This window comes from Boleophthalmus pectinirostris, unplaced genomic scaffold (genome assembly GCF_026225935.1).
Source record: "Boleophthalmus pectinirostris isolate CB_2022bp ecotype Guang Dong unplaced genomic scaffold, ASM2622593v1 HiC_scaffold_2, whole genome shotgun sequence".
NCBI lineage: Eukaryota > Metazoa > Chordata > Actinopteri > Gobiiformes > Gobiidae > Boleophthalmus > Boleophthalmus pectinirostris.
Window position 1 is genome coordinate 21,390,700 of NW_026571152.1, and position 19,396 is coordinate 21,410,095.

Consider the following 19,396-nt stretch of genomic DNA (forward strand, 5'->3'; position numbering starts at 1 on the left):
AATCTAGACTGGCCCCTGTCAATCGTTCGGGAAGAGGCGGGACTTAGCTTGGAATCTTGTTAGCAAGTAGTTAGGAAATGTTTTTTGTCAGAAAATATATACTATCTGCTCCAGACCAAAAGTTGTGTAGATGGATTCTTGTGAGCTTGAAAACTCAAACGCTGTGACAATCCAAGGTTAGTAAACAATGAAATATGGCAAGTTTCTGTAAGGTAACACATATCCAACCTTACAAAAGAGTGTGTAAACTGATAATACTGCTTATTTAACTGTACGTAACACTGTAGTTTATCAGTCAGTTATGTAGTCACAAAAGTTCAGTGAGACCTGAGAGATGAAGAATCTGAAGTCTCTCATCTGTTGAATGTCACCATCACAGCTGTTATCTAGACTTGCAATGGCCTTCTCTATCTCCTTTTGGGTTATCTTTAGTGTGCTCAGAAAACTCCCCACATTTCAGAAGGGGGTTTGGAAGAGGGTCTGACTTGATGATCTGCCCCAGGGCATCATGTTGCCCAGGAGATGGCAGCACTGTGCTCCTTGGCCTTCATTCTCAGTGCGGCTATACTCGACGACTTCCGATCAGGGTCGACATTGAGATCATAACCGTTGATGCCTCCGGTCATGGCGGGCCCACCGAACAGGCTGCCCATGTGCGTCTGTCCCATGTGACTGCTGCCGGGGCTCGGGACCCCCAGGAAGTCAGACACGCTGCTCGGGGCATGTGGGTGCGGGGGCATGCAGGACGGGACAGTGTCACAGGGCACCACACACCCAGGTACAGGGGAGGCGGCGCTGGTGCTGCTGATCCATGAGGGGTTCTGGATCTGAGGGAGAAGATCAGAAAGACTCTGTAAATCTATGTAACATCTCTGATCAATGATCTTTGTCAAGTTTTGGTAAATGTTAAATGCTAAAAATTTTTATACAGCAAAGAACTTTACATCAAGGGACCACTCACCCATTCACACACACATTCGTACACCAGGCTACACAGACACAGGGGGCAAGGTGGGTGGGTTAAGTGTATTGTCACAATGGCACAATGACAGTAATCATCTGTGGGAGCTGGAATCACATTGCCAACCTGTGAGCCAGTGGATCAGAATGCTCAACCAATGATGTTTACGTTGAGAGTGGTTGCATTGTTTAAGTTTTTAGCCCTATGCTTTTGACTGAAATGATTTTTGGTTAAACTTTTCTGGTGTCGGGTGGTGTGTCAGGTGGTCTGCGACCTTCTTGTTTCCATGGAGATGTCACTGCTTTGCCTTTAATGTTTCACAGTCTGGTATTAAACACATTTGTCTCCATGGAACACCTCACCAGAGTTACATAGTGCACCTTTAAAATGTATTCAGATAATTATTAGTTGTTGTCATGTTGTTGTTTCAGTCTAGTTTTAGAGGACAACAATTCCATGCCAGTGAAGTCAACCTGTCAATAGTTTTAGTCAACCTGAAAATGTGTTTTATTTTATTGTAGTTTTATGCCAAATTGTATTACATTAGTCCATGAAACATATAATAAGACTTGTTCCTTGGACTTGGTTTGTTTGAGTCATTTTAATGACATAACCGGTTTATTTTTGTATTTTCCCGAAAACCTTGAAAAAATGAGTTTGTGTAATGACAGTTATGCTATGAGACTACCACTGTGGTAAGTTAGCGATGTTGGCAGTATAATAACGAATATGAAGACTTATTTATTAAGAAATGTTCTTTCCTTAATGAGTCTGAGAGTCTGAGGGGGCTGATGTTTCTGCTGCTGTGGTGGAAATGGGATTGAGGACAGTTGTGGTCAAGAATTTACCGTAAAGGTATTTGCTGATACCTGTGCGTAGTTCTCGGGCCGGGCGAGTAGGGGCAGTTCATAGGCTGTAGAGAAGTGTGTGCGGACCTGCTGCATCTGACCAAACCTCTCTCTCTTCCTCCATTTGGCTCTGCGATTCTGAAACCACACCTGCAGAGACATAACAGCATCTATGAGTGAGTACTTTTACATGGTCACTGAAAAAATATGAACTAGAAGAATCTGATAACCCAATATTTAGATCTGATTGGGATTGGGTGGGATTACATGCACAAAATAAATCTGGTCTTCAAAAATACCTGGTGACATATGCCAGTTAAACAATTTGGATTTTTAGAGCAAATGTTATATTTGCAACTCAAAGCACAGAAAGCACAGCAAATTCCAACGAATCTTTTTCAAGGCTCTTTCAATCAACAACTTATCTTTCATTTTTTACGCAGTTTTCTTTGTCAGATCATAAATCAGATTACATCAGAATCTGTTAACATGACATTTCAACAGTCAAATTTCAGATATGGAACTTTTGAGTTGTTTGTCTTTTGAATCAGTTTTTTCAATCTATCTCATTTTTTTCCCCCATTGCTACAGCAGTTTGCCCATTCCTTTTTTTTTTTCTTTTGTTAAAGCTTGTCAAAAAGAATTACGATTCCTTGTCTTTTGAATCCTCACTGTTTTACAATGAATACAAGAGAATGGACTGTTCACTTAAAATTCCTATGTTGTTATATTTGTTTCTATACTGCTGCCAAACTTTCATTTTCCTTCGGGATCAATAAAGTATCTATCTATTTTTGTTTGTTTGTTACTTCTACTTATGATATTTCAGTTTAAAAACAAAACAAAACATTTAACAGAAAAAAATCTGATAACTCCAGAAATCCTGTAATGATCAGATTTGAACATGTAAAATAACCACTGACAATATTATGGCAGTTGTGTCACAAGCAGTCCAGTTAAGTGTTACCATAGAGACAAACTGTGGCTCATAAAAAGAAGAGCATGAGAATAAATAGTGGCGGAGATAAAAGTCCAGGTTAAGACTTGACGTGCCTTTAAAGTGTAGTCTCCCTGTGCTCCTCCCTTTGAATCTCAGGGTCTGCTTCCCTTTAGGCCGCCAGTGCCGAGAGATCCACATCTGGGTCTGTAGCTGTCCATAAATCACTACAGAGGGGCGTGCTCTCCCCCACATGTATGCACAGCAGGGTCCAAGGGGAATCCCTCAAATTATCAATGAAAATGAAGTACTAAAGCTCAGATTTTGAGCAAAAAAAATCTCTTTCTGCCATTTAGTCTTTGTGGTTTGTATTTGTTTACATATATGAGTAATATGAATTCTGAAGTTGATGGTATATTTAATGTCTGCAAATCCAGTTGGACACGCTACTTCACAGAAAACGGGTGCACTCCACACCTGCTGACAGACCAAGTGCAGGCCCTTCATCTCACTTCTCTCTCTCACTGCAGCACACAGAAAGCTGTTCTGACAGTTCTAACTATGGCTTTTCTATTCACATTTTGCACAATATTTTTTACCCCCAGTAATGTCTTTTTGTTTTGTTTTTTTATTTAAAAAATGCAACATCCAGCTTGAACATCCAGCTGCAACATCGAGCATGAACAATTTGGGACAATGTCAATTATAATTTTATATCTTGTTTTTGCCTATCAAATAATTTTAGATACGATTATATTTTGTCTGTTTTTATTTGCAGTTGTTTTTATTTATTTATGTATTTATTTTTTACAACATTTCACATTGTGCAGAGGGGCAACAATGAGTCACTTTATGTTTCTATTTACTTCTGATTCTCTCCATCCCTAGAGAGCATGAGAGTAGGAGGGAGGGAGAGAGGGAGAGACAGAGAGAGAGAAGAGAAAGAGAGAGAGAGACAGAGAGAAGAGACTGAAAAAGAGAGACATCTTCAAAGCCCTGCGCTGTCATCTCTGAGTCTGTACTTGGATCCAGAGTTGATTCCCAGCCTCAATCAGCCTGTGGTTTTCTCAATCCCTCACATGCAATTTCCCCTCAGTCAACCTCTTCAAATCCCCGGGAGACTTCAACACAATGAACTTTAATGGTTGTAATTTAAATTCACTTGAAGAACTGGAACCTCCATTTCAAGCTATTTCTCAACAAATGGTATGTTCGTTTGTTAGTCAAATCTGAACAAAAGAAATGGCTGATAGTGCAAAAGTGACATATTCCAAATTGAAACAGATCTACTTACAATTGCATTTTTTAATCTTTTAAGTTATTTTTATTTCTTTTATTTATTGGATATAATTCCCTTGTGCTAGTTTTAAGCCTTTTTATCATGATATTGGAGTGAATCTGATTGGTGGGCTCTAATATGTCTTTTATATTGATATATGGAGAGATGTCATGAGGAATTTTGCAGTTTTTCCATCTAAATATTTTTGTTAAATAAATGTGTATATTCCAATGAAGACATAATCATCTATGACACCCCTTTGGACATTTTAAATCACAATATTTATCTTATATGACTCTGTAAAAGAAACTGTTCTGCTAACATCCATTTGAAAACTACAGTGCTGATTTACTCTGAACTTTTTTCAGACTATAGCGCAAATAGCTGCAGTTCACAACATAGTGCTTCTTTTTTATTAGCAAGATTAAGAAAAAACAACCAACAAACAAACAAATAAAAAACTAAAAGGAGAGTGAAGTAAGTACAGAGCAGTGTGTGGGGTATTGGAAAATGGGAATTTTCATAGCAACTGCATCTTAAATGTATATGAGTCACGCTTAAAATAAAATTGGATTCAGGTTAATGACAACAATTACAACATGGTTAAAACCTCTTAAAAGTAGATTTTGCATTATATGTCCCCGTAAATAGGTCAGCTTATCCATCCAATAATGAAATTGAAAAAGGTGACATACAGTTTTTACTGGTACAAATAAAGTAACCTCGAGACTTCAACCATGAACCTACAAACGTGTGTTGTTTTGTGTGATTGTCAAGTCTTATCAAGCCGAAAAGCCCCATCCAAAATTCTCCAGCGTTAAGCCCATATACGGCCTTTCTGGCATCATGTTTTTGGAAAAGCTGACGCAAAGATGTCGTCTTTCTCCACATTCCTCCTTCAGCGGCGACAGGACAGCCTCACAGAGCGTAAACTGATACTCAAGTTTGTGACTCAACCCCAATGTCAAGGTGAGGGGTCGCTGGCCTTTGCATTATATCATATGTTTTAAAGGGGTCCCAGCTTGTGTAGTTGGCCCCACAGGATTACACTCTATTATTGTTTAAGATTCAGCATGTCTCCTCTCTCTGGTCCTTCTTTGGTCCTCTCCACATCATAGGTTTTTAAATAATCTCAAGAGACCCAGTACAGGAAAAAACAGAGAAAACTTTTGTAACTTTTGTACAGCAGACTATATATATATATATATATATATATATATATATATATATATATATATATATATATATATATATATATATATATATATATATATATATATATATATATATATATATATATACATATATATACATATATATACATATATATATATATATATATATATATATATATATATATATATATATATATATATATATATATATATATATATATATATATATATATATATATATATATATATATATATATATATATATATATATATATATATATTTATACGGGTTGCAGCACTAAGCTACATTACAATTCAGATCAGTGGAAAGTCACCCCTATTCACAGAATTATTGTATTTTTTGAGCAATATAAATACCCGTAATGAATAAATAGATGTTTAATGTCATAACATGGCCCATTCCAGTCAAAGCAATTACATGTCCATGGAGACAAGTCCACTAGAAAAGTTGTAGAGTGCACTTTAACGAAAATCTGCTGTAGTAAAATGTAAGTAAGCCATTTTAGATCAATATTGAAGTTTACAATTAACAAATTTGTATGTATGATTTATGTTACCATTAAATACTAAATACCCCAAAAAGCACGAGTTGTCTTGTTTATACAATAGCTTCAATCATTTTTTATTATGACAAATAACTCATTTCTTTATTTTGATGTGACACACCCCCCCTCTCTCGCTGTCCTGACCCCAGCGCCATGTCTCCCGCCGCCTCCTCCTTTTAAGTCACTCGGGGGAAGTGGGGATATTGGAAAGTGAGATGGGAGAATGTTCAAACCGGAGCTTGTTTTCATTTCATGTTTAATTTCCTGACGCCTAAGCCCTTAGCTTTCCGTGGCTAACCCTCCTGACCTCTCCAAAGGCGTGCAGACGAGAGTGACCAACCAGCTTCATACACACACCAGACACTCTCAACACTGTCATGTACAACGTCATGGCTGTAATCTGAAAGTTAGTCGATGCTAAATGCTTTGTCTGATCTCAAATACTTACTGGAGGCTCAGAGTCAATAAACAAACAATTAAAATGACCACAGTCCACAACATAAACAAAGCATGTGCACTGCTGCTAGCTTATCACTGCAGTGTATCATGTTTCACACTGAAAAGCCAATGCGACTGAGACCAGGCTGAATACTTTGGCATAAAGATCATTCAGGAACATTATGAAGTCAGATGTGTCCTTTGTTGCACCATGTCTCCAAGGGGGAATTGGAGACTCTATAAACTTCTCAGCTCTTTAACGGGAAGCTCTAGCCTTGCAACATTCCCAATTAAAGGTGCAATATGTCATTTTTATCTCTGTGGAGATGTTATTGCTTTGCGTGGAATGTTTGACAGTATGGCATTCAACTTATCTTGTATTTATTCAGTTTTATTTCTAAAAATAAAAATGCATTCATACTGTGAGCACACAAGTCTCTCCACAGATCTGACTTGTAACTTGGCCCAGCTTCACCTTTTTTTAGATTTAATGACATGATTGTGCGAAATATTCTAGGCAGAGCATTAACGTCTCTAGGGAGAGAAACAGGTGGCAGATCATCCACCAGAAAAATTACATAGTGCACCTTTAACAGATTTTTTCCTTCTGACTTTCCAAAATAAACAACAAATTTGTTACTTCAAGACATACTCAAGTTGGGTGCATTTGGAGTTTGGAGGCGTCCATACAGTAATTGCTAAAGACGTTGACAGCAGAAGGCAGCTTACAGGTCATTAAAGAGCTTTATTTATGCTCCGGAGCTGGTCGCCCAGGAGACCGGGAGGGAGCGAGGGAGTTCAGAGTGCACCACTCTGAAATGTGGCTTTGAAGTCCAACCATCTCACCTCATCGCTGTCATCCAGGACCAGCCCGATTGATAGACTGGCTCTCCATAAAAAAAGCCCCAAAACTCCAGGTTCAAGTCTGAGGGCTAATAGAACTTAATAAACCAGTCACCGCAGAAGTGATTACGTCAAACTGTAGCGACTTTATGAAGACATTTATCATAAAACTCAGACTGAAACTGCAAGACCTTGACACTGGCATTTGGGAGAACACATCTGTACCACAGGATCCCGTTGTTTGTGAGTTCAAAAGAGTTTTTAAGATCTCCTGCCAAGCTCAGAGTGCCCCATCTACAATTGCACATCCCTGGACTTTGTCGTGATGGACCTTCAGTCGAAATTGGGGGCTTTAGTCTTGATTGCGTGCATATTTTTGGACTATGATTTTAAAACGATGGGTCAAACCACACAGTGACTCAACATAGTGTGGCTGTCATATGAAGAAGGTAATTATATTCATCTGGGAATAGGGCTGTGTGAAGGCAACATGAATGCACTTATTTTACTGTACCACCACAAAGCACAGACCAGGTTGGCTGTCCCTGACTATGTCTCCAACTGGCCCTGGAAATTGGAGCTGGCATGTCAAAGTGTTTTTTATATCCTCGCAAACAGCCTCGATGGCTTGTCTTTCTTTTTTTTTTCCATGTGTTTTTTTTTTTTTTTCCCCTCTATGGAGTGGTGCATGCTGTGGTGTAGTTTCAACATGGCGGCGCTGGAGAGAAACCCTTGAACTTTGACCTTTTGATAGAGCCTGCAGCATGTATTCCCAACATTCCCACTCCCATCCACAACTGGTGAGCAGAGGAGATGGTGAACAATGGGATCTGTTATGTGCTGTTCCCAGAGTTTACTGACAGTGTGCCAGACCAGCTCTCCCTGTGCGTCAGGACCCCAAGAGCCTGTACACATGCAACCAGGCTGCGCTCACACTGCAAGCTGAAGTTTTACTAATCGTACTTTTGAATCTTATTTCTGCAAATTCAATATGAGTTTGAGTGGGCCCAGGTTCCGGAGTTGCTGTAATGGGCAGAAAGCATGACGTGTCTAAAAGTCAGTAACTAAATATTTGGATGTGTTGGTTGGTTACGTAACTTTCCAAAACATTGGAATGTATGTATTTTATCTAAAACATCTAAATAAACATTACCAGGTTTATTCGAGGTACTCTTGGCCATTATCCTTGATCTAAATCTGGAGGGTCTCTGGGTGTTGCATTTAATTACAGACTATAAAACAAATTTGATCTTTTATGAACAAGTGGTTGCTTAAAAAAGCAAAGCTATTTGCCTTTAAACTGTTTTTTGGCAAAATGATTCCTTATGAGGTCCTTTGTCTCTTTGCTCTGAAAGACATTACTCTGGGTGAAGAAATTACATGTAAATATGGTGCTGCTGACTGGCCATGGCGTAAGGAGGTAGGCATATGTTATACACAAAACTTCATGTTATCAATTTATGAATTATAAATCTTTTTATAACGGTCTCTATCTTCTCTCCAGGTGACTACAGCAGCTGATTTGGCTGTGCCTACATCTGCAAATAGTGACCATGAGGTAAGGTTTATTAATAGTGCATCTTTGAGCAAATGTATAGTATGTTATAGTACTATTAGTACCTAGTACTAATATAATATAGTACATTATTCATTTCTCTACTCTAAAAGATATGATTTATTTTCAACTTTCTCCCAGTGTCCCAAAATGTTATTTTTAATCAATATTATTAATGTTAATGGTTCAAGTAAACAGCATCCTAATTTTTCTTTGCCAATAGTTTACATAGAAGAGCTCTGGGATCATACTGCTGCTAAAAATAACTACCATGCTAACCATGACCCAGCACTACTTTTTTTTTACTTTATTATATAAAAATATATTAAAAATCTGTTTCAGCCCCTTTAAAAGAATGGAACATTTATGAGTAGAGTTTCAACATGCTCACAAATGAACACAAATAAGTTCAGTGTAATTGTCAAAACTCCCAAACATACCTGCACTCGGGCTTCTGTCAGGTCTGTCCTCAGAGCCAGCTGCTCCCGCGCATACACATCTGGGTAGTGAGTTTTCTGGAAAACCTTCTCGAGCTCCTCCAGCTGGTAGCTGGTGAACGTGGTGCGGTTGCGTCTCTTCTTGCCTTTGTTGCTCTCCGCTTCGCTCTTGTCCAAAGGGCTGGACAGGTCTGAGCCGGGCCTCTCTCCGGGGCCTTTCACAGAGTCCTTCAGGGTCATGTAGCTGCTCTCCATCCCAGACGCCTCCACGCTGGGGGGCAGGTCAGACTCGCCAAGACCACTGCTGTCTTTGCCTAGAGATCACACATAGTCATTACTGAAGCATTTTAAAGGTCATATGCATTATTCAGACTTTTAATAAACCACCTCTGGCATATATGTGTTCCTCAGACTTTATGTTTTTATATATATAAAAAGCAGTTTGTATGAAGCTGAAAACAAACACTGTAGTCAAAATGCTAAACTGCATGGCATGGACAATTTAAGCAGTTGCATTAGGTGTAGAAGTTTGGGCCTTAAAAATCACAATGGAGCTTTGAGATTTACTCTTATATTGTCTTTTATATTTAAAAAGTAATCTGTCTCAGTCAGTCAATATATCAATCATGTCATGAGCCATTCATACAAATGCACAAATACAACATCACTTTATTTCTTCAGGTTTCCAATCCATTATTGCACCACACTCATTTGTCTACTCAAGTATACTCTACAATTCAGTATCATGTTGGCCTTTGTAAAACTTCAGACAACTTAATTATTTTTACTTAAATCACTCAAGTAGTTGCACAAAATCATGCCGATAACCTTAAATCCCTGCTCCGCATCAACATCCACTCAACACGACAGTCCCTATAGAAGCCCACAGCACCTTAATGTTTTCCTGACTGTTCAAAGCCTTATGTTATACGCTCAGCTCACTCTGTTTGAAAGACCTGTCACTCCACATCTATCTGACCTGAGCCACAACCCTCACACTGCTGCCACTCTCCCTGCTGCCTGCACTATACTCTCCATCTCTCCACCTGTAACCCAATCCCTCCAGACCTGTACGTGGGGCTGTGTATGTCTGTGCCCCCTCGTGTAAACAACATTGAGATTGTCACCTTCAATTTGGGGGTGTCCGCTCTGTGACAAATCTAGCTGTGTGCTGCTGTCAGCGCGTGCAGGCTATAGGCTTTGTGTGAGAGGAGGAGAGCTGTCCCTTCTGCTTTGATAAACAAACAGTGGAGTGGATAAATAAGCTGCCGGGCTCTGGGATGGCTGCTGCTAACAGAACAGAGACCAGGCATTATAGGTTAAAGAGGGGACCTTTACTGCAAAAAGCTGAGCACATAGCTGGGGCAATGGAAATTTTAATGTGTTGTCAATTGGCAAGTATTCGTATCATAATGTGTTTTACAAATCGTCCATCCAGCGACATTAGCCACACACAGTGCACTATAAATTTATGGTGAATGGTCCATCTTTGCCTGGAATGTTCCACAATATGGTCTTAAATTTATCTAACTCCACACAGACAAGCAGATGACACCACCTGGCCAAGTAACAGGTCAGATCTATGGAGAGGTAAGCCCACTCACATAAAGAATGCCTGTTATTCAAGGTATTTCACTGCAGTTTGAACAAACAAAAATAGATATGTTTAATACCATACTGTGGAACATTCTTCGTAAAGCAAACACATCTCCATGGAGAAAAAAAGGTTGCGCACCAGCCACCAGAAAAATTACACAGTGCAGTTTTACTTCTAAAATGTTTCATTTGAATGTTTTGCAATGTCTTCATTATCAGTATTGAACAGTTGTTTTGTGGACAATCAGGTTAACAGTCACCAACACAAATCACTCTGCATAAAATATCTGCAAATAATATTCAGAAATGTAACTTTAACCAATGGAGATACATGCAGATTTTGGCAGTGTGTTACCCTTCTGGCCCCTGTCCCAAAGCAGGACTCTAATGGACCCACACAGATCAGCAGCTGGAGGTCGTGACCCTGTGCCGCTGTGGCCCACCTGTCAGAGCCTCTTACAGTCTGCACTGGGACAGATGTTCTGACATCAGCAGCCCCCTCTCTCTTCCACCCACCTCCCCTCCTCCTCCACCCCTGTATCCTCCACCTCTGCTCAATATGTTTCGCCCTGGGCACCAGCACCGTCCACTGCAATGCAAAGCATCGAGATGGGTCATGGTTTGTTTCTGCCTGCATTTGCATCAGCATAAGAGATTATAGCATGCCCTTGAGCAAGACACATTTCCTGTAAGGCAAAGGCTACAGCTGGGGCCAGAAAATAAAGGGAATGCAAAAATGTTCATGCAAGACTGTGTCAAGAGCACTTAAATGTAGACTGTTTAACTTTTTGAGTGGAGAGAAAGATGCTTTTGATTTGATTTGAATGCTCCACAGTATAGTATTAAACTTGTCAATCTCCATGAAGACAAGAAGGTGACACTACCATGTTACATTACAGGCCAGATCTGTGGAGGAGACACTACTCAGAATAAGATTGCATGTTTTTTTGTTATTTTTAGCAATTGAAACACCTGTTAGGGGGAAAAAAAAGCTAAATAAATAGATTTAATGCCAGTCTTTGGAACATTCCAGACAAAGTAATAAAATCTCCATGGATACAAGCAGCTAGCCCACCCCCCCCACCACCACCACCACCAGAAAAGTTGTGTAGTGCACCTTTAAACTATAGCTGACACTGATTAGAGCTGTATAACCTTAATGCCTGTTTTCTAAATTCCCCATTTTGCTGTCACGCTAACCACTAGTTCCTACACCACAAATATCTGCTCTCATTGCCGCATGCTGAGCTGTCTTTTCTGCAGTTTTCAACACACTGCTTTCTTATGGCAGCCAAGATTCCACTGCACCGGCTCCAGCTCGAGGTTCTTGGCACTTCGAGGAATGTTTTTTCGCGATTGCTATTCTCCAGCCCTGTTCATTAGCGATGCAAATGTACAGAAACATCACAGGCTTATCCAGTAATTTGCCAGAGTTACTTTTTGACAAGACGCAGACCTCTTCAGTTAGTCCAGGTCATATGTTTACTAGGGTCAGCAATTTAATCACCGCTGAAAACAGAGAGAAAACATCAAAGTGTAATTTAACTGGTTGTAAAGCGGCAGGGCACCCTCTCGTTTTTTATGGAAGAGGACGGGGAGGGTCAAGTGAAGCCAAATAAAAGGAACACTATAAATTAGTAACCTGGGGAAGGGTTAATGACCAAACACTAAATAGGGAATGGGAATGCTTTTAAACAGAGTGGTGGAGAATGTGCATCCCAAAACTGTACTCCCACGATCACAGACAGCAAACTACTCCAAAAGTGTTCATTTTATCTTTTTAAATACATCTCTTACTCTATTGTCTTTGAAAATAACCTGAGAAGTTATCACACTACACTAGATAAAGCCAGTGGATATTAAAGTAGCACTATTTGGTCTTTATTTGGAATGTAAAAAATAACTCTACCGGCCATGCTGTGCTCTTGTTCCAGTTGTAACTGGAGTAATCCTGAATTGTCCTGCATCCAAGGGTTGAGTGCTCAGTAATTCATTCATTTAACCTATCCCCTATCTCTGCCCACTGCTCTGTACTCACTTGCAACTATCACAAAGTGCAGACGGCAGATCATGTAGAGTTTTTCACAAACACATGAAAATCTGTTGCTTGCTGTTGTGAAATGTCACTTTGAGGGGGCCTATAAATTCTCCAGTTTTGAACAGGAAGTCACTGGACCAAGCATCTTTTGTCAAGCTGTTTTAGATTAATTGTTGTGTTTTCCCCTAAATTGTGTTGTGTTCATTTGACTGAACAAAGTACAGAAAGTTACACAGTGTTGCTTTAACCTCCACAGTTCACCCCCTGTACACTGACTGCTGATTGGGACAAATGTTTTGGTCTTGGCCTCTGCTCTTCCTCTGCTCTTAGCCTTCGCCCAGGTTTTGTCTGTAGTTTGCTCGGAGAATCGTGTGGACGGGAGGATCCCAGATGTTTTGGAGGAGAGATCTATGCCAGCGGATCACACAGGAATGCACATTCTCTGGGAAAGCACAAATCTGCCTCAGCTCCTCCTGATGCATGACCTCACCGCTGTCAGGTACCTGTCTCCTGTCAATGAGCGTGTGCCGAACAGATCACCTGCACAAAATACTGAATACAATACACACACATCTTTTTCTTATATCTATCATGCTTATTCATTCACAGTTTTAATCTTACATGGCCGTGCATGTCAAATGTTGTTTTTAAAGGGCCTATTTATAAAGCTTTCTCTCAATCAAAAGTACAGTAGGTTCTGTTTCAGTTCATTCATGTGTGAATGGATGTCTTCTTGTCCTGCATTTGAGGCTTGAGTGCTCTCAAATGTTCAGTTATCATCTACGTCCTATCTTCGTCCACTGGTTTGTTGTGTAGTGTAGCAATTATTTTTAAAAAAAGATTCTCATTTTCTATTTTTCAACTATAAAAATGCATAAATAAAAAAATCCACTGTCCACAAGTAACATTTCACTATGAATTCTATTAACCTGTTTCAGTTAAACATTTTTGATTTACTATCAGAATTGTACACATATGACACAACAACTAGCATAACAAGTTGTATCAGCGTATCTAGTTTTACCTCCATCATTCAATACCTTTCTTCATTCATACAACCACAAGTGTCTCTGTCACTGATTGTAACATGCACACTCCATGTTACCGATGGTTGATGACTTCACCTTTAATATGTCTCTCTCATTTTGACAGAACTCTTTTAAAGTCCTGCCAGAGCGCTCAGGGGTCATGTTTTGGTTTTCGTGCCCTGTGAAAATTGTTTTACATATCACAGGATGCTTGACGTTCCTGTCGAGGGAGGAGTGTCTGTTGGCGTTTGGGTTTATGACAACTACTCAGCTGTTTTTCATAAATGTGCTGAGGCTTACGGCAATATTTAGATCAGCCATTATTGTGGGCCAATACGCAGAAAGCTTTGTTCAAACTCCAGAACTGAGCGCCGAGATGGGACCAAGCTTGCACAATGTAAAGCATTATACTGACAATCACCATTCAGAAATGCAGTTAACTTGTCCAAATAAATGTAGTCTATAATTATCATCAATAAAAATATATTTATGAATTATTTTAAAGTGCAGCTAGGAGTCACTTAAATAGAACAGGAATTTATCTTGTTTTAATTGATAAATGTTTTTCTCCAAAACTTTTCTGGTAGAGCGTCCGGTACTTGTTGGTCTTCATAGTAAGTAGTTTATTTATTTATATTTTTGCCTGAATGTTTCACATCATTCAACTTTTCTATCTCCATGGAAACAAGAATGCCACCAGGCCAAGTTATGAGTAAATATTTATTGAATAAATATTTGATATATAAATTTAATACCATAGTATGGAACATTCCCTGCAATCCTAATCCAGGCACAGTAATAAGATGTAACCTTAACCAGAAAAGTTGCACAGTGCATCTTTATAATTTCACTTTTTATCATTGTCATGTTGTCCTTCAATGATGATTAGAATATGTGACTATTTTATTGTCATTTTTGTTTTATAACTTCAAATAAAGAATGGATAAATCCTTTTGTGCCACCTCAGATCAATCAATTTCTATTACTTTGATTTCCTTACAGCTATGGCATTCTCCTCAAACAATTATCCATGTTTTTTGATATCATGGTTACATGTTACAAGTTCACCTTCTCATATGAGATACCCACTGTCAATTCTAAAACCAAAATTCATCCCAAAAATATGTAGATTCATATAAACATTGTCTATCTATGTTGTTCTTAGAAAGTCTTGATTCCAGGCCTGTCAAATCATTACCCAGTCTCAACATCCATGTGACTAGTTGCTTATTTGTTCAGAGAGTTGTAGAGTCGGGGTTAAGTAAATCTGAATCAGCACACGTACAGTGGACATGAGGCGTCTGGTCTGACTATGAAAAATACTATAGGAGTCAAATGCACATCTGTGTTAACTTAATGTCCGCTCTCCAGTGGCGCTGACCTGCATTCCTCTGCTCTCCATCAGACTCAGGCTTTTATTTAAGTGTAATGTGTGTGCAGGTATATGGTCCCAACCTGCTCCTCTCAATGGGACATACACCCCCATAGAGTGAAATATAATGTGCAAACAGAAATAACTTTGAAACCTCAAAAGTTATTTAATATCCAAATATTAAACATTAAATACAATACAGTAAATAAATAAACAAATAAATAAATACATAAATAGGCTAAACCATTAAATATAAAGTAGCCTTTTACTGGACCATGTGTAAATGTCAATAGTCACACTCACTTTGCTCTCAGATATACAGAACAGGGAATGTGCACATTCAATCTTTTTGGTCAACCAGAATTATAATTAAAACTAGAAGGAAACAATAAAAGGCTGTAGTAATAGTCTACAGTGAATTGATTCTCCTTAATAGACGGACACAACTTGAGTTGCCATGTAAACAGCTATGCAGATGAAGCTGCCATAGCGCACACTCCCATTGACTTTTGTCATCATTTATGAGCCGTATATCTGCCACACAGACCACACATAACAACACAAGCCTGTTGACGCCTGAGGCTTTGGCTCGGGCCCATAGGATCCTCCCCGGAGCCTCGGAGCCTTCATCTGGATGCAACATTGTCAATTAAAAGCCCCGCGCGGGCGGCGGTTCATGCGGACGCTGTTTAAATGCGCCTGTCACTGCGCTTCAGTCAGCCAAACCAATGGACCTCCAAACCAATCACATTTGTTTGAGGGTTTCAAAATCAGACAAGAAATATGTGACAGCGCGAGACTCCAGTCATTTCTTATTCAGATTTTAGCGTTTATTTACTCTATTTGGCAAGCTGTAGACGCGCAACGGTCGCATAACTACACACAAGCAATTTCTTAGTACCCTTGTATGGCCCATATCGGTGACAATATGATTATATCAGACTTAATCCGCCATAGGCTATTTATATATTTATTTAACAATTATGCCTGACTTTTCTTCCAACCCCAAATTTTTGAGTTTTATAGTTTTACTTTTTTTTTTTTTTTTAAATAATGAAAATCGTACGTTTTAATAAACTAAGTTAAAACAGCTCTACCACAGAATTGCAATTTTGCGCGTGTTGAAGTGTAATACATTTAAAATGCAATAGGCTACCTGTCAAGATCGGCTCACTGGAGATCCTTTTCTCATCGTAAAAGTAAAAGTAAAACGACCAATGAAATTGTTGTTTGAATACAATTGGCTATTGTAATACACACACATTTTAGATCTAATTTTGTAAATAAAATAGGCAATGCTATATTTTATGATTAGGCCTAATATATTTAAAGAAAACGAATTTATTTTATATGGAAAGAATTGATTCCTTTTGAATAAGCATAATGCCTGTTGATTCCAGTAACCTAACTGTGGCAGAAATAGCCTTGACAATGAGGCTAAATTATAATTATAAGTAGCACAGTATGGCCCGTCACTCTGCACCGCTCATATTTTGTGTGTGAAAAATTTGCCTACCTAAACAATTTTCATGTGTAGATCAATATATTTAAAAAAAATAATTAAATTAAAAACCATCTATCTTTCCGTATATGCTCACTCATTGATTTTTATTTGGCCTATTGAAAATCATTCAGGCATTTAGTTTATTACAACACTGTGATTCATGTAGCCTTATTCTTGTTCCTGTTCACATTCAAAACTTCTAAATGTTAAGATTCACGCTCCCCTCTACACTCAAGGCACATTCAGATTTTGCGTTCTCGGGCAGAGACTCACCGTAGCAGGTCATGAGCGTGCCGTTGTGCGCATTCTCCGCGTGGAGTTTGCCTCCTTCTGGCGGTGTCTTGCAGCCGGGTCTCTGCATGAAGAGCTGATACTTGAACGTACCGTCCTCGGCGCCGTCCAGCGCCACGCACTCCGGCTGGAATGGGCTGCGGGATTTCTCTCCGTACGCCGGGCCCTTGGCGCCGGAGAGGTACGTTGGGCTGTACTTCGTCTCGGTGCTGGGAAAAGTCCTGAATGGGTTGGTTTGGTGGTCCCTCGCTGGCGCAGTAGACGCACTATAATATGAATCCATCGATGTCATATCGCAGTATGAGACGCACGTATCTGCGTTCATACCTAAAGTGATTTTAGGGGGAAAAAAATCCACTGGGCTCGCTTCCCTCCCCTCAGAGAGCAGACTTCAGATCCCCAAACTCTGCCGCTTTGACAGGCGCTCACTGACGCACCCCTCACGCACGCACGCTCTCACGGCTCAGCATCTGGATCTGGTTAAGAATGAATCAGATGTTTTCCAGAGACTGAACAAATGCTAAAAGCCCCCTGAAGGTTTAGTGGGGTAAAGAGAGTCTGTGAGCTGTGCCCTGCTCCACACTGAGGTGCGCTCTGGACACACTGTGACATTGGCTCTGCGCGCGCTCTGATGCAGGCCCTCTCTGCTTCACTCACGCTATTATGCAGTCAGTAGGAATGGGAGGACGAGCTCACAAGGAGGACACAACACATGACATTAATGTAATTAGATCTGAATACAGCGCCTTTGATTCAAGCTGCGACAGACCCACACGGCTTCAACTTTTAGAGAGTATTTTGCGTTTGGAAGAATCCTGAAATACATTTCAAATAGGAAAAAGGTGAGACGTCCATCAATGCAATAAAAAAAAAAAACAAAACAAAACAAAACAAAACTATAGTAATAATCTATATATAGGCTATATCTTAGAGTAGAATACAATTTGAGAAATAGTTCGTTGATATTAAATTACTTAATGTATCCGAACAACTTTCACATTTACCATGCTTCTCTGGAGAGACACAATTAATCCTACAAAGTCCGAGTTAAATAAAATTAATGCTGTTTCAAAGTCGTTGCACACTGAATGAGACAAGTTGCGCATTATTCTGTCTCACTCAACCTAAATAGCCCCTATTAAATTATGCTCTTCTGCGGTTTTAATGACATTTGGGAGTAATGAATTTATCAGCAAACAATAACAAAGAAATCCGTATAGGCAACTATCTTCAATGCTTGACCAAGATCTAAAAATATACTATACTCTATAGAATTTTCTGTACTAATTATAATCGTATTTAAATAAATAATTGGTAGGTGTGTACATTTAAATTATGTAAATTAAGTCATTTTAATCAGTTATTTTGACACAGTTTTCTACACCTATTCTATCTTAGAAATAAATGTGAGTTTATTAATTAGAAGTAAATGAAATGTAGAGTGTATACTTGTATTCTATTTCCATTCCATTTAAAACTAATAGCCTAATGGCCTAATAACTAGCGCGTAATTCTCAAACCTTTCCAAATAAGGCCCGGCCCAATCATTAGAGCGCACTAAACTCATGTTAATCCCACGCTGTGCGTCTAACCCGCTGCTGTAAACGCCTTTGTGAAGAAGCATACTTTGGTTCTAGAAGGATTATTATAACAGGCCACGTGTAGCACTGAAGAAAAGGTTATAAGTGCACGCGCACAGGTACGAGAACGGGACTTTTGCGCACTGCAGAGATATAGGCCCGGTACAGCTGTATCAGAGAAAAGCCCTGTTGCATCTCAAATACTTATTTACAGTGGTAAAATAATTTACATTGTCTGCATAAATTGTTTCATTTATCAGCCTGGCCATACATGTAACTTTGAAATGGCTTCTAACAAAGATTTAACATTTTAAAGCATTGGATAATGTATAACAATATACACCATTGTTTACTGATCTGATGACTCTAATTATTTCCTCTACTGCATTCCAAAGCTGTGCCCATTATCATTTTTGCAAATTACAAGGTTGTTGTTAATTTAACATTATCCTTTGTTGATCCAGCTTTATTTCTTTTATTGTGTAAAAAACAACATGCATAAATAAGCTATCTACTTCTGTTAAAACTATCTGAAGATTCAACATATAGAAGACAAAGAAGTAAGTACAAGCCTTATTTATTTCTGTTGTAAAGCTACACATTTCAGTCCTGGTATTTGAGACATGTACTATAGGTAACCCATCAGAGTGACGGGCCCTGCTCCTTCATGTCTAATGTAAACCACAGTGAGAGCTGCAGGCCAGGGCTCAGCTGTCACTGATACACATCACTTCGCCATGGCGTGAGGGCGCCCTAAAAGCCTGCCCGCCCCCACGCTAAAAGGCCCTGTCTGGGGGACTTCCAGCAGGTATCCAGTGGAGAAGGGTGGAGGTGAAGTTTGTGTTGGCACCATGCTCCTGTCCGTCTGCTCTTTGGCCCATCAATGTCTCTAGAACTTTCTAATGCATGAAGAAGTGCTTTAGGTCTTTTGTAGCCATATTGATTTAA

At 39.3% G+C, this 19,396-nt stretch overlaps 1 protein-coding gene across 2 annotated transcripts; it reads right to left on the bottom strand.

The window, feature by feature from the left end:
- Positions 1-506: 506 nt before the first annotated feature.
- On the bottom strand, positions 507-17,193 carry alx4b (ALX homeobox 4b). 2 transcript variants are annotated; one of them, XM_055155681.1, is made up of 5 exons: positions 16,851-17,193; positions 15,157-15,159; positions 9,043-9,353; positions 1,831-1,959; positions 507-827 (listed from the first exon to the last, which is right to left on the bottom strand). In XM_055155681.1, the coding sequence occupies exons 1-5, from the start codon at positions 17,191-17,193 to the stop codon at positions 507-509; spliced, it is 1,107 nt and encodes a 368-aa protein (XP_055011656.1). The 2 variants fall into 2 exon arrangements, with proteins under 2 accessions (XP_055011656.1, XP_020791002.1); XM_020935343.1 differs by lacking the exon at positions 15,157-15,159.
- Positions 17,194-19,396: the final 2,203 nt, after the last annotated feature.

Coding starts and splice junctions, on each gene's coding strand:
- alx4b (XM_055155681.1), bottom strand. CDS start 17,193: ATGAACGCAGATACGTGCGTCTCATACTGCGATATGACATCGATGGAT. Junction 1,960..9,042: donor TGACAGAAGCCCGAGTGCAG/GTATGTTTGGGA, acceptor ATGTCTCTGCAG/GTGTGGTTTCAGAATCGCAG. Junction 828..1,830: donor GGCCCGAGAACTACGCACAG/GTATCAGCAAAT, acceptor CTTCTCCCTCAG/ATCCAGAACCCCTCATGGAT.